The following is a 22,971-nucleotide window of genomic DNA, read 5'->3' as shown; positions in this document are numbered from 1 at the left end:
CGTGCAATTAGGACATGTGATATGTTCAATATTAAGAACGTTTGAATAAACAGGCGATAAGCGCTCTGTCAGCGGTCAGTGGGGGCGGGGCCTTCAGTCTGCAGAGTTGAACTTCTAAATCCTCAGATAAACTACAGTAATCAGCTACTTTGATTATTTTCATTTTTACCAGGTCGGACCGACAAAGACATTCTCGGGTGCTGATCTCCGTCATGGTAACTTTTTCTTCAAAGTAAAAGCACAGCATTCATTTTGTTGCTGTAATGCTTGACATCAAACAGAATTACAGAGCTTTTATTTTTGAAAAGCTGTAAAAGCTTGGGTCTGATGATTGTGTCGCTTGTTATACCTCTGAATATACCATCATGCAATGTATGAAAAATTAACAGCAGTTTAGTATCTCATTCATACGTATACATAAACCACACATGAACATAATGAAGCAAAATTATTATCATTTGATGGAAGGAAATCTAGTATAAAGTGGGTGTAAAGAAGCAGAACATAGAGCTTTTCCTCTGTCTAATAACTCCAGAAACCACAGTCTGTCTGATTGGCATGTGTAGAATGGACACTGCTCTATAGCCATAATAGCATCACCAGACATTTTGATCGTATATTAAAATGTAGTCTTGCTTGAAACAAAACCATAAGAAAATATTGTTGATATAACACACAGATTTTTTGGGGCAGGGTTTGATTCTGTTCTCCCCCTCTTCACTCTGACTGTAATCTGTCCCAGTCCTCGGCCCGTCTCTGTGCCGCAATGCCTGTGTTTTGCACTGTGTTAGGAAGAGACGCGTTCGCCAACATCAACACAGTCATTATGGAGAGGCTGAAAATGTCAGCGTGCAATAGCTGCACTATTCAGCACTTGGGCTAATGAGTGTTTCTCTCCGGCGAATATCAATTAGTAATGAAGTGGCAAATCATCCTATCAGGCAGAACCAGCACTGTGAGCCTGTGGAGTGGAGAATGGGACCGTAGCGGGCGTAGCAGGCGGCCGGGCAGGGGAGGCAGGGGAGGCAGGGGAGGCAGGGGAGGCAGGGGGATGCTGCTGCCAGAGAACCCACGGCTCCACTTCTCTATATTTCCTCCTTTCATCTTTTCCTGCATCTGCTGTTTTCCAATTTCCTCTCTTTGCCCTCACTCTGCTTGCCATTGCCTCTCCCTGACCTCCTGTGCCGTCTTTGAGCTCCTCTCAACTCGCTGAGAAAAATGTGTAGTCTGACTTAAAAGACTGCCATGTGATGGAATATTCAACCAATCCCATTCATCCCAGTCGATGCCGTCGTCCAGGGGTCTACAGATTGTTGTTGTGCATAGGGAGCTGAGCAGAGATGGAAAGCTGATGGCAAAGATTTGAAAGAGGAGAGTAAAGATGTCAGGCCATTAGCAGTCCACTGTTCCTGTGTTTGAATTATAGAGACCCTTCGGGGGTCAGCTGCAGTGCATCCTGGTGCCCACCTTATCTCCAACCAACATGGAATACAGAAAAAAGCTGAGTTATTTAAAATGATTTACAGCCGACTGTCCAGAGACAGAGTGCAGAGATACAAAGCATCAGCCAAATTAAGAGTAAATATAAGCTTACTTTACTTTAAAATGTATGTCCCTGCGCACCTGCATTCTTGTAAATGGTTTTAAGTCATTCTGTTGTAAAAAAAGATTTTACTGTAAATAACTGCAGAGTTTGCAAAGGCTTTGTACTTGGAGTTTTCTCCTCAAAGTGCATCATTGATGACGTGAACATGAGGAGTTTAATTTACCGTAGTAGTGAGGACTGTAATGTTTGCAGTATTGCAAATGGGATGGACAATTAATTAGCAGTAGATTGTCCATGAAGACAGTAATGTGGACAGATGTGTGAGCTCTTCCCCTTGTTATCGCTGCAGTGGGTGTATAATAGGTGATGGTGCTTATTTTCTCAACAAATTGGAGTAATTATGCAAAAGCCACTTGTTCTCCACTTAAATTCGATAGTATCAAGATATTTTGAATGTACTATTAAAAACTCATTTCCTTTCCGATACTTCACCTTGGTACCGTGAACTGGATTACAGAATTACAGGTTTTCCCCTCCTTTGAAACCAACGTTCCTCACTGCATGGAATCATTTTTAGTAATGTAAGATGAGATCTGTGGTTGCTGTGACACTGACATCTGATCTGATTGCTGAATTATTGTAACTGAATGGGGGAAAATGGAATTTCAATCTCTTTGATATGGATTTTCTGATTATCCATTATTGATACCCATATGAATGAGTGCATCCCTATTCCTCACATTAATCATTACATACAGAGCACTGCACAGTATCCAAATGTAAACACAGCCAGATCAAGCGGAGCAGTCTCCAGGATAATTGCTGTTGATCTCCTATTAATACATTCAACACGTTTCCAAACCCTCTGTGACAGTTAGTACAGCAGTAAATTCATGGTATTTGTGTTTCTGTAATATTTGGTGAATATTTGTTCTGGACAGCTCTGCACAGAAGATAAGCAGAAGCCACTTGTTATCCTTTGTTTCAACCAGCATCTGTTAAACATGTAGCATTAGTAGTGTTTGCATTTGCTTTCAGTTCGCTGTTAATACATTTCACTGAATGTAAACTCAAAACAGTGTAGTCATGGCTAATTAGTGCATCATCATTATGATATGGAAAACTCAACAATAGGCAATGTAAAATATGGATGAATAGATAGATGGATGGATGCATGACATACAAATACTAACAGGAGATAATCACTGCTGCAGTTTGGGCCATCCAGGAACCAGTATCTTTGTAAGACTGGTTCTCATTACCCATCCATATACACTTTCTCTTTTGGGATTTATTGGGGTACACAGATATTTTTGGGGGTTTCAGCCTTCAACACATCCCTAAACACTTAATTATTGTAAATGTCTGCAATGGTTTGCTATCACGTCTCAAGTGAACAAAAGCTATCTGACACTGAGTGACTCTTGGGCCCCTGTGGACCTGGAGCCGCTGCCTGTTTCTCATATTGATAATCAAGGTCCAGGTTTAGGGTCAAAGGTCAAAGCACAAGAGTGGAATTTGCAATTGTCTCCAAATAGATCCACAACATTTCATGTTGACTAACAGTGACAAAAAGTTGTATTGGAATTGCTCTACATCTGCAGTATTTGTAGACACAGCTGTAAATGAGGCATGTGAGGAACACAGGAAACACATAATAAAGTAATGAAGGTTCACTGAGCTTCACTAGCACAAGCAGCCTGCAGTAAATCCAACCTTCATGTTTCTAATACTTATTCTATCCTCATGTGTCCAACTGAGGTGGACCGAATAAGGAGGTCAACACCTTTTAAAACTGGTTTAATTAAAGTGAACATTCTAACCTTTATGAAGGTTCGGTTTATTCCTTTGACTGTTGCATTAAACCGCATCAGTAAAATAAAGTGTACCTAATAAACTGCCAAACAAGTTTAGTGGGTGGTCAAACGTATTGCTTTGTGGGTCAGAGACCCCGGATCTTTCTTTAGATTATCACCACACTCGTCTCCTTTAGAGTTTGAAGGTGAAAAGATAGATGTGGAGTGAAGTATCATTTTAACGAGTCTTATTTCAGCTCAGGCCGGGGTAATGAGGGTACATGAGGGGACCATAGATCACTGTAATTATCTAAAACTAGAGAAATATAGAGACATGATTGCTATTTAATTCTTTTTATTGCACAGGGATATAATGGGACTCTTATAAGAGGCTGAAACATTAGACTCTTTTATCTTGCTACATTCTGTCCCCGTGCAGCAGCTGAATTGAACACAGGGCGAGAGCCTGAGCATCTGCCCTGCTTCAGTGGGGCAGTGTCTCTGTCTGGAGTGAAGAGGCCTCCCAGCTTCACCCTGATGCCTGACTGGGACACACAGTGTAAAGCCAGGCTGCATGCAGCTCCTTCCACTTCACTGCTGCCCATCCGTTCACCAGAGTGGGAGCCACTTGTTACCAATGTCTGTAAAAAACCTCTGCATGAGGGCCACATTATACACAGGTAATGGTTTTATCTCTTTTAATGCAAGTTTACCTCTGCCATTTACTGCTGAGTTTCTAGCAGAGAACACCTCATCATAAAACGTGCCCACATGCTGTCATTCCTCTTGTTTTATTAATCACTCTAACTTGGGCTATGTGCTTTACCTGCTGTGATTTCCAACACCAGCAGACATAGGATACATCCACTAATCATTTTAATCCTTGCCAGAGAGGATCATATTATATATTTAATAATGCAAAGTAGACAGCCACGTAGGAAAAACTAATTAAAAGTGGTTACTGTATATTCCCATAGGGATCAGCCATTTTAAATATTACTCATTGAGCTGTGTTGTTACGTTCACTCTAATCTGAAGGGAAACGTTCAGTCTTACTTTATGGGTTTGCGTCTGTATGGTTTTGACAAGTGCAGTAAAGTGAGGTTGAGATGGAGTCGACAAGGACGACGTCTGGTTGGTGGAGAGTGGTATAGGAAGGATTTGACCGAACAAGTCAGCCTTTTTCCACACGAACCGATGTCTGCTGCAGTTTGTGTCAAATTGACGGAGCTGCAGTCAGTGTGTTCTACGCAGTGCAACAAGACAGCACTAACAGATGCTGCCTGGGTTTGATGTCAGAGAATCTCCTGCATTCACCTGTGACTTCCGTTTCCGTACAATGACACCTTACCTGAGTGATGATGTGTTCCCACACTCTGCTGCCTGCACTGTGGGGCATGGAACTCTTAGAATCTGTAAATATTAGATGGTGCCTTAAACAAATGCATTTTACAAGGCGGCTTATTTGTACGTTGTCAAAGACGTGTCACACGAGCATGGGAAACACAATGCAAGAGCAAAAATATGAATGTGAACACCACAGCATCAATGCAAAATTGACAACACAACAGAAACACAATCACAATGGAAGTCACAGACAATTGATTTCAGTCCTTGAGTGTGATATCTCAGGAACAGCTTCAGGGAATCTCTTCACATTTAATGCAAACGGTGGAGTCACAAAACATGTTTCTTCAACATGATTTCTAAAGTCTGCCTTTTAAGGAATTTCTGAAATTTTGGACACAATGATTCACTAGATCTCTGGGAAATTTGGCCACACTAAAACGCTTCGAGTGGTCTTCAAGGCTAGAAATGTGCTATATAAATAATAACACTGTTTATTGTGCTGCCGTTAGCAATTATCAAATGGTTTCAAAACAATATCCTAAACTAAACCTTGTCCTTTAGTCTGTGTAAGCCATCAATATATGTTCCTCAGATCATAATGACATGTATGTTCATGTAAATAAGGTGTCTTGACCATGAATTCCAAAAAGAAGTGTAACATGTATGGTGATAAGTTGGAATGCAGTGACTTAGGTGTCACACATAATTGGGTGATCAATTTTATCACCCAATTATGTGTGACACCGTTTCACTGTTGTGTATAGCCATTTAATTCAACAGTGGCCAGGAAAACATTACCGTTTTAAGATGTGTTATGGCTACCTGATCAATCGTAGTTCTTTCAAACTTAAAAGCTGAGTTCAAAATGTAACCATTAATCATGCAGCTCTTCCATTTGGATGAATTCAAGAGGTCTTTGTGTTGCTGGACAATCTGTGAAAATGACTCCAAATACTGGAAAACAAAAGTCACTTTGAGTCTATGCTGTGCCAAAGGCAGGGTTTTCCCTCCCATCCATTACCTTGGCTTTCAAAGCAATAGTCCATTATAGTTCATGTGTGCTCTGCATCTGCTGCGTCTCTTGTTTAAAACGACCCTGAAGATGATTTCAGACCGAGCAACACGCGTTCACAGAGTGCCTCTTCTGGTGATGCAGCTCCTCCCGAGAGCAGAGAGAAAGCTCTTCACATGAGAGAGACAGGAAAGAGTCATGCTGAAAGCATTTTGAGAGCAAAAGTGCTAAATCTCTGTGTCCGTCTCCCACCAGCTGCAGCACCTAGCTAAGCTGCCACCTGCCTTGGTTTGAGTAGTGGCCCCAAAAGGCTCAGAGAATTTCAAAGTGCTTAGCTGTTTCACAACTCATCTTACTGTAGCTGCTTACAAAACTTGACACACTTTAAAAGTGAAATGATTTAAGCTGCAGAATGTGTTTTCAGTTTTCTCAGCATGTGGCAGGATTTTAATCAATGATCAGACCTGTCAAATGCACCAAGGAACTTGTGGTTCATGTCTCCCAAGAAGACATACAAGTTTGTCTTGTCGTTTATTACAGGAGCCAGCGAGACTGAAACACCCTCTCCCAAATCTAAACCCTTTAATATTTCTGTAAACCGTTTTTAATACAAAGACGCACAGTGACAGAAGCTCAGTTTGTAACACAAGTACATACAAGACAGAGTTGTCACTCCTTTGCTTTGGTAATTTGTGAGAGCAGATGAAAGTTGAGAGTTTGCACCATTGTCGGCACAAGAATCCGACAAGAGAAGAACTCCTCAGCTTTTATTTCCACAAACATGTTATTATCATTAACCATTCATAAAACACGTCAGTATCTTTAAAGCAACACAGGCTTGTTAGCACCTCGCTAGCAACAACTGGACATCAAAGGGATAGTTCACAGAAAAATGAGCATTCAATCACTATCTATTCACAGCTATGCCGATGGAGGAGTGGTGAAGTGCTTGAGTCCACAAACACTTTAAGAGTTTCATGGTACGAGTGCATTTTCAATTTTAAAAAGCATCCTGGATAGGTGGCTCTCACAGGTTACATTCAGGACAATGAGAAGAGCATTATGATTTCAGGGCTCTATGGGGCAGCAGGTTTCTGTGTCCCATATTCCCTGTCTTTTACCTCTTTACCTTTTTAGACATTGGTGTTGTTAATATTTCTAATAGGTTAATTAAGTGTCTTGGACTGGTCATTGACGTTTTACTGGTAATGGTTTAACTCTTAATTTCCACTGGTCAAAAAAGCCAACAACACCAATCCGGCTTTTGTCTAGAATGGATACAATCAGCATTCACTCCCGGGTCAAATGACCCTGCAGTAGGCACATGTTTTTATCGGCTCCTGTTCTGATCGGCAGTGATGGAACATGACACCCGCAGGTGAAGGTGCTAATCTGAGATGACAGTGAGAGATCCTCATTGTTTGCTGTATTTTTAAAGTCGAACAATGACGCACGAGAAAGGCAAACCCCTCTACTGGCAACGGGAGAGGAGTGAATCACCTTCTGGAGATGTTTTACCCACATTTAAAAAACTGACGTAAACGTATATCATGAGATATATGATGAAGGCAGCTAAAATGACACTGACACTATATTTAAAATAAATGTTGGCTTTTGTGGCATTGAAGCAACAGAAAGAAACTAAATCCTGTAATATCAGCATGTACAAAAAGTGTATGTCGATTGTGTACGAAGATAAAATCTTACTTTTATCCAGACACCATAGATGCATCACCATGTTTGGAACCGGTTGTGTCCAGCCTTGTTGCGCTGGCTCTATTGAATCACAAGGCAACGTAGTTTAAACTGTGGCAGCAGAGACAAATTCAAAGTGATGTGGTTCAGTAGTGTGCATGCGCAGCGGAGACATTTCTCAACTTGGCTGAGTGACCCGCTCTGATATCTTGAAGCCAAGAGAGAAAAGAGGAATTATAAGATGCTGTCTAAACTCTTCTTTTAGTCATGTTCTCTTAGATCTAGCGGCAGTCAGGTGCTTCTTCCTCATTACTCCGGTCACCATCCTCATGTAACTGCCAAACGAGGACACAGTGCTGTTTGATGCTGTCGGTTCTCACTCCAAAACACTCAATTTACACTCTAGTCAATCCTGTCAAACACCCGGAAAGAATAATTGTGTGTTCCGGACTCCATCACAGCTGTTAATAAAAGATGCAGCTCTGACAGATGTGATTTAGCACGTCGTCTTCCTCACTTCCTGCTCTTGTGCTGTTCTTCTTTCTACAGAGCCTTGCAGTAGAAGTTCTCAAGCTGTTGCTCTTTCGTTGCCTGTGTGGTATACTCACAACTCCCCCTGACCCTGAAATAGATATTATTACTATTATTGCCTTAATAGCAGGCTCAGGGGCGGGTAAATTACAGTGAACTGATCAGGGTCCTCTTCCGGAGGAAACAAAGGCCAAAGCCTGTCCCTGTGCCCACTAACTGCTTTAATTGAGACGCTAGATTGGACGAGCAGGAAGCCAGCCATTTGTTTCTCAGCTAATGCCTGTTCAGAACAAAGATATTACATCTCTACTAACTGCACATTTACAATGTTTTCCACTTTTTTTAAACTTTAGAGTAAATATTTCATTCTGGAGGGCCATTTTACAAAGTAATCCATTATGGTCTATCCCGCAGTTGCAACAAGAATTTATCTCAGATTCAGCATATGCTCTTTCAGCGTATGCATATGCATCAGAGAGGGAATGAGCTAACTTGCACCAGCTGAGTGGGGCAGATGGCTGCTGGTTAATTTAGCGTGAACCCTGGACCTGCACCACCTTTCCCTGCACATAAACAGACCACACAGAGGACCAGACTGCTGATCAGTCATGCTGCCACCATGTTCCCTCCCAGCGGCTCAGGCAATAGGTCTCAATTAGCTGAGAGACAACTAGAGATTTACTACAGGAGCAAATGAAATAACTCAACTCAGCACCCGATTAGAAACCCCAATCTGGTGTACTGGTGAGCCAACGCACAGACAAAGGGGGCAAATACAGACTAGCAGTTACCATGTTTGATTCAATTCTTTTTAAGTATACATTTTTGGGACTTTTGGCCTTTAGGACAGAGTGTAGGAATCAAACACGGACCCTAAGCCTCATTGGGGCGGCAGCTCTACCAGATGAATTATCCTCCGCCCCGTTTGATTTGATTTTTGACACTCGACTGGAGATTATTCACGTCCTAACACCACGTACGAGTATGTGGCCCATCCATATTCAAAGTGGAAGTTTTGTTTTTGTCCCATATAGGGATGTATGTCTCTCTGTCAGACTATTCAGTATAATCATTTTCAGACATGAAATCCAGACCTTGTTTGCAGAATTGGGTCCGGACTGTCTCCGGAGTTTACCTTTCTCACTTGAACAAAGCAGCAGGAAAATCTCTGGTCAGATGTGTTCAGAAATCTCTGCAGCGTTCAGGTGGGTGTCGGTGCATCAGGCAGTGGCAGGACGTAACATATTAATTCAGCTGCAGAGATCACGTGTTTTTGTTTACAGCACATCCGGCTCGGCCCTTATCATCAAAAGCCTTCGTGACATCTTTCTCTGTGTCTTGTAAGTGCATGGCACCACTTTTTCATCCCGAGGTGTTTGTTTTGTTTTTGGTCTTTTCCAAAAATACATTTTGCGTCTGTCGCATGTTAGAAACATTATCAACACACCATCTGACTTGCGGCTGGCTGTATAGAAACTCCAGAGAAAGTCGGCAGCGTCTGACTCAAACATTTGCGTCTGAGACACAAACCATAAAAATGCGTTGTATGATACACCTTCTGTCATTTCCTCACACTATTATTAACTTTTTCTGATAATTGAAGTGTGACTAAATGAAAATAAAACATCTATATTAGTAACGTCTAATACTTGTTAGCTCCTGAGTTCATGTTCTCTGGACACATGCAGCTGTAAATTAAGCTTCTGTAGGCTTCAGAGAAGTTGGATCCAGCAGAAGTAAGTGCTAACAGCCTGTATTGATTTTACTGTCACAGCTTCTACATCTTTGATTTGCTTTTACCATAATACCATTATAACCTCTGATAATATAACAATTTGTGTGTAATATTTTGAGAAATAGTTGCGTATTTCAAGGCAAAAGCAAATGCTCTGTATTCATGATCATGACGTTCTCGATTCCTGTCTTAGCTTTAGTGATCTCATACAAATCCCCCCTTTGATCAGGGATTATGGGCTCAACTTCACTCACAAGGGTTCAGTGCCAGGTCCAGACTGCAAACTGATGGTGTATAGGCCTAAAGAGCTTATGTGTCTTAGTGAATCAGGTGCTGAATGCACGCAGATTAGAATGGCAATCTAAACTAAAACTGATTTTAGCCACGTCGCTTTCGTAAATCAAGCCCTTGTTGCTCTGACAAGCTAAAAAAATAAAACAATCTGTTATGTCTCCTAAAAGGGTTCTCCTCTAAGACAACTAACATAAACAAATGAGTCAAGTAGTTGTAGCATATACATAAAAAATGAGTGCACAGAACAGTTTCTGCAAGCACCAAAACATACTTGCAAGGAGCATTTTCACTCTGCAAGTGCACCGAACAGTATCTGCGAGTGGAAAGCTATACTAGTGAGTGAGCATCTCTGCCTCACATGCAAACTGTGGTTCTCTGAGCACAAAGCTGAGACGAGTGCACACTAACCCTTCCCTATGCGCACCTGCGACCAACCTGATCAACATGACCAATCAAAGGAGGTGAGCTACTGTCCAAACCTCTAAAGTCTCAAAATTCAACTTGACAAGCGAGCGGCTGGCGGGCGGTGTTCGTGCAGTTGTTTACGTCCAGAAATGCTCTGATTGACTGGACAAAATCAGACCCACCCAGGAAGGATCAAAGGATGTGATGTCTTCCCTCTAACCTATGAGACAACATCAGAACTAAACCAAACAGAGAGAGAGAGAGAGAGAGCCCTGCCTCCTCTGTGTTGTCTTCCTCTCAGTCAGAACAAACTCCCCTGGGGGAAGAAGAGAAGACATCATGAGTCAAGGATCATTTACATTTCATAACCAGCAGGCTGGAAGCATGTAACACCAGGAGTCCTAAACCTTGGCCTCCCCTAGCCCTGCCCCGAGTTTGAACTTGAAGATCAGAGATGAGCAGCATCCCAAACGCCTTCCTTTTTTACTTTTTCATTTCAGTTGTTTACCCGTTGGCTTCTTTCTTACTCGGTGGTTCTTAGATCATTTGTCTTCACATGCAGCAGCTCCACAGCCTGTTACTGTGTTTTTACAGTAAAGACATTCCAACTTAGCCCAAATAAATGAGACTGCAGAGAATATTTCTCTTACTCTACATCCTCTCCTGAGCTTCCTCTTCCTTTTCGCAGCTAAGGGGCACGTTAACCAAAACAAACGAGCCTCCATTGAGTCACCGGCGACGCCTCAGAAAGTAGGAAGTAAATGTGATGGAGGGGAAACACTGCAGGGGCCCGAAGGCTCCCGGTGCTTCATCGCTCATGCAGGGCAGCACCGGGAGGGAAGAGCCGCAGGTGGCTTGGCAGTGATGGATACCGGGGGCTGCTGCATAATCGTTCACCCCTTCAAAAAGTGTTTGAGAAGCAAGCTGTCAAAGGGCCACTGCAGAGCAGACCCTCGCTGCCCGCTGCAGAACTCAAATGTCAGCTCATGACCGCGTCTGGGGACGGCCGTGCAAAATTGAAATCTCAGTCCTGGTGGCGACTGACAGAGTGGTTATTGTACAGTTTATCTGGGGGAAAGTGAAACGGAGAGATTTTTACTCTCCTCCGCTGTGGGGAACATTGGCCTCTATCAAAATGTTAGAAGCAAACAGCTGACATCAACATCTAGGAGGCAAGTTTTTAGCGAATGGTCAATTTTCAAGTTGCACCTGCATTTACACTGAAATGATTATATAGCATCGCTTTCAGCCGCTCCTTTTGTGCTGTGTAGATTTGGAATAAATGATTGCGGGCGGGGGGGGGGATTAGATTGAGGAGGATATGGAAATGTGATTCAATGAGTGCAGGGTGACATTTATATTCTCTTGGCCTTTTGCTCCGAGGGATATTTACGGAGCGGTTTAACTCGATTGTGAGAGCCGGGCAATCACGGCAACCGTTTTTCATACCACAATAAGATTAGTACAACATGACAGCGATTATGCAGGTTGCTCATAATTTGCAGCAACAGGGCGCAGACTCAGTGCAGCCATTATCATTACTTAGTCTGAGGACGTTGTTTATGCATAAGCGACTTATTAGATTCTCTTGATGGCAAATATTTCAGACACCTCAAGGTCTCAGGGTCTGTGTACGACCTCAGCTGAGTCCTCTCTCACGGCTTTGTGATTTTCCTCTTGCCTGTATGACATTAAGTCACAGATATTTTATTGGATTTCTTTTTTAAATACAGTCCATGACTCTAAGGATGAATATCTGTTTGGAAAGAAATAGCTCAACTATTGCTGGATGCCAGTATGTACAGACATTCATGGTGCTTAGAGGATGAATCCTTGGATCTTTGGTTGATCCCCTGACTCAAAATTATTTGGATTCGAATGAAATTTGATAGATGTCAATCTTTCCCTTTGGGGGAAGTTTAATAACTATGGTGATCACCTGACTTTATAGCCAACATCAGGTCAGAGCTGTTAGTTTACTCTCAAATATCAGAAAACGAAAAATATTTTGATCAGTCTCAACTTCACTTTGTGTTTTGTGTTCATTGCCACACATCGTATATTCTGTACTTAACATTCAAAAAAGAAATTGAAATACATGTTTTAACAGCCCTACAATTTGAAAGGCTTAACTGACCATCCACAAGTGGGTTAAGCTGAGTGACAGCACACCACTTTATAATATAAAGAGTACCCTTGCATCACAGTGGAAAAATCTACCTGGGGGCACATGAGGACGGATGTGATTTTAAAAGTGAACTTCCTGCAGATTCAAACATAAAAGGCTTTCTGTTTTAAGAACACAGGGCTTTGTTGTTCGTGCACGCTGCTTCACATACCACAGTGTCAGGCCTGGTTGAAGTGACTGAGGGGCTGTTATAAATTGCAAGGTGGCAATTTTTTTTTTTCACTAAATGAAAATAATTGGTTCAACATGCAAAACCCTGGAAAGGCTGATTAACAGCAACATAAGGCTACTGTTTCTTAATCAAAGAAAAGAGACTTGAACTAGTGAAGGCTGTGTTGACCTATTCTTATTCTGACCATAATGTTGTGAAGGGGCTGCTCCCGGAGAAACGTCTTCTGCCACAGCTGGTGGAGCTAGCTGGACTTCGGCTCGCTCAATCTCAGCATCAGCGACATCATTGCTGCTGCCGAGATTGGCTGGTGTGTTTTGTTCCTTCTTCCAAAATCATTTCCTACATGTATCCTTTTCCCACCCGCTTTTAGCAGCTCAATTAAAGCTAAACAAACAAGCTGGGAAATGCTCATGAATGATCAGTTGAACTATGAGTGAACAACCTTTGATATAACAGGGTTTTTCCTTCTTCATGTTGCAAGTATTGCTCACACACTACACCCAGCAAACTGAGCTCTCCATGGTCCTGAAACAACAGCTAGATATGTTGTTTTTCTTCTTATTTTCTTACATATATATATATATATATATATATATATAAATTACATGTCTAACATCAATAATTCCTGATTCACTAAGGTGCACATTTAAGTAGTTCATGGTTTTCTGTATCATTATTATGATTATTATATTATATAAATATAGTTTATTGAAAATTGTTCCTTGTTCAAACACATTTAATTGTAAAGCTTAGAAATACAAAATTCTTGACATACAGTTAAATTTGTCAAGAGTAATGTTGGTGCCTCACTGGCCCCACCCCTAGATCCACCCCTGGGTGCCAAGCCTTTACAGTGTCAATGAAATACGATTCAGAAAAGCCACACCAGTTTGTATAAAATAAAATACCTTTATTGTCATTGTTCATTGTACAACAGAATCTACCAAACTTTATAATATACAGTATATAAATATACTCTATATAATATCCATACATTTATTGTTATCATATAGCAAAAAACCCTGCTCAGCAGTCTGTAATACTATAAGACAGCATCTTAGCTGTCACTGGGTACATAGTAGAATCACAGCATTCACCTTAATAAAATAATCTACAGGAATGTGCTCTTTAATTGGCCGGCACAATGTGATGCTGGGTGATGCTGTGTTTCAGAAGAAGCTGAGTCAGATTAAATCGTATTACTCTTTTATCCGAAAAAGCTAAAGCCTCAAGTGCCAGCTGTCCGCTTCAGCTGTGAAATGTATTTCCTGTGTGATTTGAAATGCATGAAATGTCATTGACTGCACAGTTCTAAATGATTTTTGCCCCTCCATCACCAGCAGCCTGTATCAGCAAAGCAATCTCAAAAGCACACAGGAAAGCTCACCCACAGTACAGTACTCACATGTATCTGCATGAATGTGTTTTTCACAGAGGCTGTCTCAGTTTTAATGGATTCTTCTTTACACTGTATTTTCTATTCTCTTGTATAATCAGGTAAAAATGAAATAATTCTAATCTACATTCCTCACTCCAGTGTACTTGAAGATGTGTTTTTCAGGTCTGTTTATTTCCTTGACTGATTCATTTTTTGTGATTGTGTTTGATGCCAGGTCTGAAGCGGAGCTACACCTGTGAAGTGTGCAGCGTCACACTGAACTCGGTGGCACAGTACCACGCACACCTGCAGGGCTCAAAGCACCAAAACAAGTGAGTGGAACACGCCCCTGTTCACTGCTGCAGCAGCACAGTTCATTTCCACTTTAAACGTTGAATGCTGCAGAGCTAAATGCTGAATGCTACACCTCATTGTTGGCACAAAATTACTGTTTTCTCAGCTTTCACCCTCAAATCCCCCGGCTTCCTCGGCACCTTTGCACTTCAGATGCAGTGCATTTCGTATTTCATGCATAAATTATGGGAGCATTGTGGCAAGCTGTGTTGCTGAGACAGACATTTCAGGAGGCTTTGCTGAGGGCGTTAAGTTCAGTCCAGGATTCTCGCACTGAGCTCCTTCCCTGCTCAGACGGTGGAGCTAACTTGTGGCTGTGGGGCAGACAGGAAGCAATCTCAAGCTGAGAATCAACAAGCTTTTAAAAAATACAAAGAGGCAGCCTGCTGCTGGAGCTCACTCTCCTACGTCTGTCTCCAAACAAGCTATAAAGCAAAAGCTCATTTGAAAAACCTGTGCACAGCCAGGCAGTCACAACAGGCATCTTAAATGAATACCAGACCAAGCTTTTGAAAATTCATGTACCATTAAGCAAACAAATTGGACTGAAGTGAACATTGGAAACTTGGTGTTTCTTGTTACCCTCTGTGCAGTGTTCACCCTACTCTTACATCATATACTGTACATATAATAAAATAGAAAGCATATATTTTCATGTATAAAAGACAGTTGTTGCGAGGCTGATCTTCATTATATTTATCGTCATGATAACCAATATAGGCCTTATACATAGCAACTGATTCCCACCATCCTGGGACAGTTAGAACTTCTTAAAGGAATAGTTCAACATTTTGGGAAACACTTTTTTTGCTTTCTTGCAGGGCTGGTGCTTCGTTTCTGAAACCCTCTTTGTTGAAATTCTCTTTACATGTCGAGAGCTGTCAATCAACAATTAATGAATGAAAAATAAAATAATTGGCTTCAGTGCCTGTCTGTCACTCACTGACCTGCCTGCCTGCGCACACTCTGCCCCGAGCTCTCACTGTGCATTTCCAAAGTCTTCAGCCAGAGAGACGTACGACACTGAAGCAGAGACGATAGCAAGAAGTCACCAGCTTTTAGCAGCTGTCAATCAGTGCCCATGTATGGGTTTTGGGGGCATAGCTTTTTGATCCGTTTTTTGACCTGAACCCTAGCTTTAAGCTCACAATTATTTGTTTAATCTGTATAAAAGTAATGTTAAAATGACATGTTTTGGTTTAATGGAAGTTATTTGCCATTATTTGTTGTAACTACGATTATCTATTTCTTGGCAAATAGCGGATGCCTAGTAGACCACATCTTCACCAGCCCTCCTCTGGCTCTATGGGTGTGTGGGCTGATTGATGGAAAAATTCATTTTCTCACCTCTTGTGTAATGACAGTGTCGTACTGAGGCAGTGTATAGACCCAAAATGCACATGCAAAGACTGGCTTGCATACTGTTCATATTTCTATTGGATAAATGTTCTTATAACAATAGATCTTTTAACATCTTAAAGTGTTGCTTCATGTTGCTGCGACCAGTAGAGAGAGGCAAATATAAACTGGGGCCCTTTGTCAGCTACTGAAATGTTAAATGATTCTCAAGTGTAAAGTGTTTTGCCGAGAATTTGTTTCCCTTCTCAAACCAAACTGAGGTGCTTCTTTATTCCTTTATTTTCTCTGGGACATCTTTGCATTGCTAACTTGACCTGAAGCTGTCTGGACTGTAAAGCTTGTATAGGGTTTTGTGTGGGCCCTGGGCAGTAGCTGTGAATCAGTGGGATTTACATGGTGCATGTCCTGGAATGAATCCCTCCTGTTGGCCAGTTTCTGGCTGCACAAATTCACAGGCATGCAGACATCAGGAGAAGTGACATGCCGTTTAACAGCCACGTGCTGCAGTCACGGATGCCTGCACCAACTTGTCAAATCCATTTGCACTATGTTCACACTGCAAGCCGACTGAGGTCGCATATCCAAAAAATCTGATTTAGAACAACATATGGAAGTGGCTAAATCTGATTTGAAAAGATCAGATTCCATGTGATTTGTGCTGTTCACCATCAAATCTGGGTCACATAGGGGGAAAAGCCCCAACCTCCACCCCGAAGAGCCTGATTTCATCCACATCGCCCGGAGCGGGGCTTCAGGTCCATTTAGGTCATTTGCTTAATGCCAGTTTACACGGAAAGAGTAAGGGCTTTTCTGCTTTACAAACCTCCAGAGAGGGGCTGAGATAATGTTTTATGTGCAAGGTGTCCTTTGTCACTAAAGGACTGACAAAAGAGCCACACAGAGGCATTTAGAGACTGTTAGCTGATCGTAACGGGTGGAAACTGGAAGCAATGCGCTTGCTGTGGGATTTATTGGATTTAAAACAAAAGCATTGCTTGAAAAGGTGAAACAGACATTGGTGTGATCTTTATGTGGAAGATGGTCTGTTGTAAAACGTGTATGAACTGTCTGATGCTTTAAGTTAAGCTAAGCTTGAGCTGCACTTATTCATATTTAATATTGGCAATTGATCAAATAACTGTATGGATTGAAAGTGGTGGCTCATAGTGATAAACCTACAGTGAACTATTACCTGGCAACATTCCTGTTTTGGTACACTCTCTGTTTTATTTAAAGAGATGCTCCTATATCATAGGGTGGAGACAAGCCACCTAAATGATATTTCAAGCTGGACTCGTTGGATTTTGTTGTTGTTTTGTTGTCTTGTTATTTTCTGGAATACATTACGAAAGAGCAGATTGGGCAAATGTTAGCATGTTAACAGAGTTAGGTATGTGTAGGAATTCCATGTGTGAGCCAAGTGAGTGACACCACTCCAAATGAACACTAAAGTGGCCAAAATATGTAGTAAACACTGAACAAGTGCATTAATTAATCTGATTCTTTTTTTCAATGTAGATACAATATATGTATGTAGTAATGATTCTTTAAGATGTGTTAGGCATTTAACCTTTATTTGATAGAACAGTTTCTGGTATTGATGTTTTTTCCAGCTGTGGTTTGCATGGCTCCCCAGCTGACGTTAGAATACTCTGTGTGTGTGTGCGTGCGTGCGTGCGTGCGTGCGTGCGTGCGTGCGTGCGTGCGTGCGTGTGTGTAGGTCTGATTATGTCACATTGGTATGAAGAGTCATATTGATGCACCATAACAGGAGCAAAGTCCTTGAGCTACATTTCTACCCGACCCTTCTTTGCTAAGATGAACTAGTGCCTGGGGAGAAATTGAATTTTGACTCGGGGAGGGTACAAATTACCCGTTCGTGAAAGGTGTGCTAATGAGAAGTATGATCGATCTGCTAACGACCCGACGACACGAGTACAACAACCCAATGCTTAAACCCTCTGATTTGCGGCGGGAGTCCACAGTTGGAGACTCTAACTTAATGGAGTCTGCTTTAAGATTTACTAGTTTGTTTTGGCTTCATGGAATCATTCTGTCCTTCCTTTTCTTTTTTTACCTCCTCACTCTTTCAGTTGTGTTCTGCCATGCTCTTGCCTCCATACGTGAAGGAGTCAAAACCCAAAGGAGCACCTCGGCTTTTGGCTTTGAGCCCGTCTTGATAAGACAAAAATAGTCAAACGGCTCTGTAAGAGGGAGCTCAGCTTTAAAAGCACCAAAGAGGCCGAGAGCCGCTTGCTGACGTGACTGGTCAGTGTTAAGTGTGAGCGAAATGAGAGGGAACCCGTTTGACCTCCAGTTCAGGGGAGCTGCTCACGCTCTCTCTCTATTCACCTCTCTTTCCCACCTATTGACCAGATAAAGTAAACAGCTGATGGCAACCACTTAATAATCGATCTATGTTGTTATTTTCAAGTGTTGACCTTTTGCAGGGTTTTGACCTATGAGCACTTCACCAGGACTAGTCTCTAGCCTTTTTAAGCACATGAAGTCAATGTTGTTGTCTCTTTGGTTTCTAAGAGGTAGGGCACTCATGACTGAATAATCAGCACACAAGTGGAAAATCTCATTGACATTTGCCTTAATGGGGTGGTACGGTTCTTAAATCTTTAATCTTTAAATGATATTTAAAATACTTTATATTTACATCTGGAGTGGGTCCTCTCTTCGGCCACCATGTTTTTTGCAGTAGCCCAAACTGGACAAACTAAACACCTTTTGAGATTTTATGACAACTGAAGGATCCTACAGGTTCTCTCATGTTTGGAAGTGGGTGTGAGGTGAGGGGTATTCAGCTGCAACATGCAACTTCAAAATCTAATATTGTTTATTCAGTGTTTTAGCTGCATTTAATGAACCCAATTTCCCCCAGGTCCCCAGACCATAGTGAGCTAAACATCACAGCTCAACAAAAGAAGGAGGAAGTCCATGTCTGAGTCAAAGACCTGTGGTTAGATGGGACTGTATTAAGAGCAGAAAGAGCGGACTGTATATGTTTTTAGATTAGCATTAGCAGAGATGTAGCTGCCTGAGCGGCTGTGCCTCTAAAGTTTCAAGGGAGCGGTATACTTTGTTCTTAAAGTCATTTCAGCTCTGATCTCACGCGGATGAGGAAATTGTTGACCCTTGTTATGCCCCCTTCGATGCACTCATTTTGAATTCTCAGTTTAGACGTCACAGTAGCCCTTTTTTAACCACTGCATTATTCAAACTAACACTGCGCTCTAGTTGTGTTTGCCTTTAAAGTACTCTCTTGATTTAATATTATGAATTTCTAAAGTTGAGGCAAAAACTGAACCAACTTTTCCCCTCTCCCTACACATTGTTTCTTTATATACCCTGTGCTTATCCAAAATGCAAATAGAGTTTTTTTTTTCCTGGGAATTATTTGAACTGATGTTCATTCCTGCTTCATTCATGGATGTATTGGGCGAGCTTGATGTAGTGGCACAGTCAGTGTCGCTACTTTTCTTTTACCTCTTGTATAACATCCACTTCAGCTCAAAAAGGGTATTTTCTCAAAGGACCACAATTATAAGAGTGATTTGGAACTGGTCGACATTCGAACAAAATCCACTTCTCAAAGTACATCCATGAAGAAGCCAACAGAGCTGGTTGCTTTTGCTCTCTGAGTCAGAGCTTTAAACAACTTATATCCTGGCCACTGCCAAGTTTCATTTCCATTTTGCACAGATTTAGATATAATTTCCCAAACAATGTTCAGCTGGAGGCAAAGTAAGCTGGTAATTTTCCATGCACACTGATTTATGTCTTAAATATGGGAATCAGGGAGAGATTCAGCAGTACGCCAAGGGGGCACTGGCCGAAGCTGAAATCTGATTGGACCCTGAAGTGCCCCCGCCCTGTCAGTAGTTTAAAAAAAGAAACAAAAACTAGTGTGTTACTAAGAATTCTGATATTATATAATAAATATGACAAGCCTTTTCAAGTACACAATGTGCTTGAGCTTGAGGGAAAGGTAACAGCGGATTTTAAGATAAGGACAATATCACTGACTCCACTGCTCTCTCTCTCTCTCTCTCTCTCTCTCTCTCTGACTAGCGAACACACACACACAAAGACATACACACGACATCGACTCAGCTGATGTCTTGGACTACAGTTTAAACGGCGATTTGTTTGAAATGACGCAACAACAACTGATCACCACATAATGATCGATACTTTTCTTAAATGATGAAATGTCTTCATAGCTTCTCAAACACACACAAACAGTGTCAACGGACACATGTGTAAACTCAGACTGGGTAAAAACTACAGAATGTGTAAAGTTAGACGATGTATGGAGAGCACTGCCGATTTGGTTGGCAGTGCGCATACAAACGACCAAAAGGAACACTGTAAGCAGACTACTTGATCAGTATAACTGTATTATTTAAACAGCATTTGTATAGGTTAAATGGTAAATGGTCTGTATTTATATAGCGCTATTCTAGTCTTGATGACCACTCAAAGCGCTAAGAATGATTCTGTCCCAAGGAATTGATCCATATAAACGGTTGATCACTATATCTGTGATCACTATATCCGGTGTCAACTGTATATTGAATGATATGTTTCTTTGCTTAAAGCTATAGAGCTAACAATAAATAATGAATGACTTAAATGTGCACTCTAATAAACCAGGAATTGGGAGTAGGTTTTGGACACAAAATTGGCCCATCTGTTTAAATTGTGGCGCCCTTATTAAGAAAAATCCCAGATCCTTCACTGATGGGAAACAGCCATCGACAGAAACACCACTTTTTGATGAATGGCTTTCAAAATCAAACCATTATAAGAAGGGAAGAGAAAACACTAAAACATTTAGTCCCCTAGATACAATTAGTGATTGTTTCAGTGGTTTGTGATGAAGATCCAAAAAAACATAAACATCAGCAAAACAGCAATGACTTCTTCTATCTGAGTGACATTTACTCTGTGGTTTCCAGGGGCCGTGTACCTCGTTCTAATGTGTACTCTTCTCTAGCAAAGGTTCACCCGTCCCAATTTCCGACTCCGAACGTATCTGTGTAGCTCTGCCTGTATGAGCAGATGTGTTTAATTATTAAAGTGTTTTAAATAATGTGCTTGACCTTCTGATTTAGTGGATCAGAGCCACGGGTTCTCCCATGATAGATGCATAATGGACATTAGTGTAATGACACTCGCATATTGGTTTGAACAATAGACTGTATATAAAGATGGACGATATGACTGCTCCCCAAAAAGTCAAGGGTTAGGGTTAGTCAAGCCAAGGAATCTTGATTTTCACCTATTGGCTGGCTGTTGTATAGGTACTATAACCTGTCACAAGTGTTCTGTTTTTTGGGTTTTAATTGGTAATTTGATCCTTTAACAACACGGGGAAACGTCATGATCGACAGCTGAGACTGACTTGTGAATCTCTGAAAACTACTGTGCAGGCTCTGGGTCCAAATAAGCAAGATGGTAGCTTTTGTATCTGGGATAGTTTGGTTACATCTCTCGATGTTAGGAGGAAGTGGAGACATGTTTTCAATCTTTATATACGAAACAAAAGAGTAATGAGTGGTATTCCAATAACCGAAGGTGGTTTTTTAATGTAAGCACTATTTTTTTTCATTAGCTATTAGACCCTGTCATACCATTAAAGTAAAATGAGTAATCCTAATTATATATAAATTATATGAAAACAGGTCATAAATGGGGTCCGAGCTCAAATAGCAAGAATCAGCTGCCTTCTTTTAACTTGAAAACAATAATTTTGATATATAGTTGATAATATATATATATAATAGTTGATTTTTTTTTTTTTTAAATTTCACAGTTTTAAAATCATTAATGAGGTCATGAGATTTCAAATGCATCATGAGCAGATCATTCCTTGAGTCACATTAACTGTGGGTCATGTGTATTGATTTTGAAAATGTCACTTCAGTTTTAGTCATTTTCAGTTTCCTCTTTTTTCATTTTGTGAGGTATCCATTTAACACTGTGTACAAGACAAATTGCTTGTTAATATGAGCATTCCTGTGTGTAGACATGGCTGCTATCAATAGGTCAACTGAAGCTGACAGTGTAATTATTGTGCCATCACCTCTTCCCAGGGAAACCATCCATCAAGGGCCACCACATGCATGTGTATTCATCCTGCATGCATGAGCAGAAAAACGCATGTGCATACAAATAGGTTTGAGATTCGTCCACACCAATGGGCTGAGGAAACTGATTAGCCACATACGTCCTCACTGCTGACGCATGTGAACCTGATGCAGATCCTTTGACACAATGGTTTATTTCTTAACCCTCAGGAGTGGCCAGTCACGTCAATGTGATCAGATCACATAGCCATTTTGAATGTCATTAGGAAGTGCTGACTTGAAACCCTGTGCTAGTTTTTTTGGTGTTGATAGGCCAAGTAAAAACTTAGAAATTATGGTTTTAAATACTATACAACTAAATACATTAAACTTAATTATTCTTTGTCGTATTAGAAAACTGTAAAACAAAACTGCTGGTTTTGCTCTGGAGAAAAGTTGCATAGAGATAAAACTATTTCTATGACTACACCTATTTCAAATAGCTGTATGTTGCTTGATGTTTTATCAGTTTAAAAATTATGTCTTCACATTTGCAACCGCCATTTCCTTTTTTAAATTTTGAAAAGGCTTCATTGAGCATATTTGTGGTTTTTATTTTATTTTTTTAAACCCCAAAAAACACAATTTCCCGTATTAGATTTAATGTTTTGGTGTATTTTTGTGCAAAATATGTTGATATAGTATAAGTGAAAAGAAATTGTTTGGTAACATATTCAATGTTGTGCTGGAAAAAAAATGTATGTGGTATATAAATGGAAAACTCAAAAGGTTATAATTCATGCGAGGAGAAACTTTTTAGTATTCTTGCCATTTTAAGTTGGACTTCCATCATCTGAGACTGTTGTTGTGGAAAAATGACCCGACTGTAAATGTGTTGTTTTTCTCACTGTGGAGTTGCCTTCATGTCCTTCGGGCATTTGAAAACTGCTTTAAACTCAACTGTATAATGTCAGCTACGCGTTGGTGAAGATAAGTCCCTCATTTCTTCTAAGTTGAACGCATCGACCCTGCCGGCAGAAAGTGTGATAAATCACTTAAGTGAAGGATTTTCTTAA

The 22,971-nt window shown here is 41.0% G+C and overlaps 1 protein-coding gene across 1 annotated transcript in view; it reads left to right on the top strand.

Moving 5' to 3' along the window:
• Positions 1-22,971, top strand: part of zmat4a (zinc finger, matrin-type 4a) — a 146,173-nt gene that overhangs the window by 108,763 nt on the left and 14,439 nt on the right. The window contains exon 6 of the mRNA XM_034596481.1: positions 14,338-14,434. Within this exon, the coding sequence (XP_034452372.1) occupies positions 14,338-14,434 (97 nt within the window). The remainder of the gene's footprint in view (positions 1-14,337; positions 14,435-22,971) is intronic.

This window comes from Hippoglossus hippoglossus, chromosome 9, assembly GCF_009819705.1.
Source record: "Hippoglossus hippoglossus isolate fHipHip1 chromosome 9, fHipHip1.pri, whole genome shotgun sequence".
In the NCBI taxonomy this organism is placed as follows: Eukaryota; Metazoa; Chordata; class Actinopteri; order Pleuronectiformes; family Pleuronectidae; genus Hippoglossus; species Hippoglossus hippoglossus.
The sequence above is the reverse complement of the archived record's forward strand: the minus strand, read 5'-3'. Positions and strand labels throughout refer to the sequence as shown.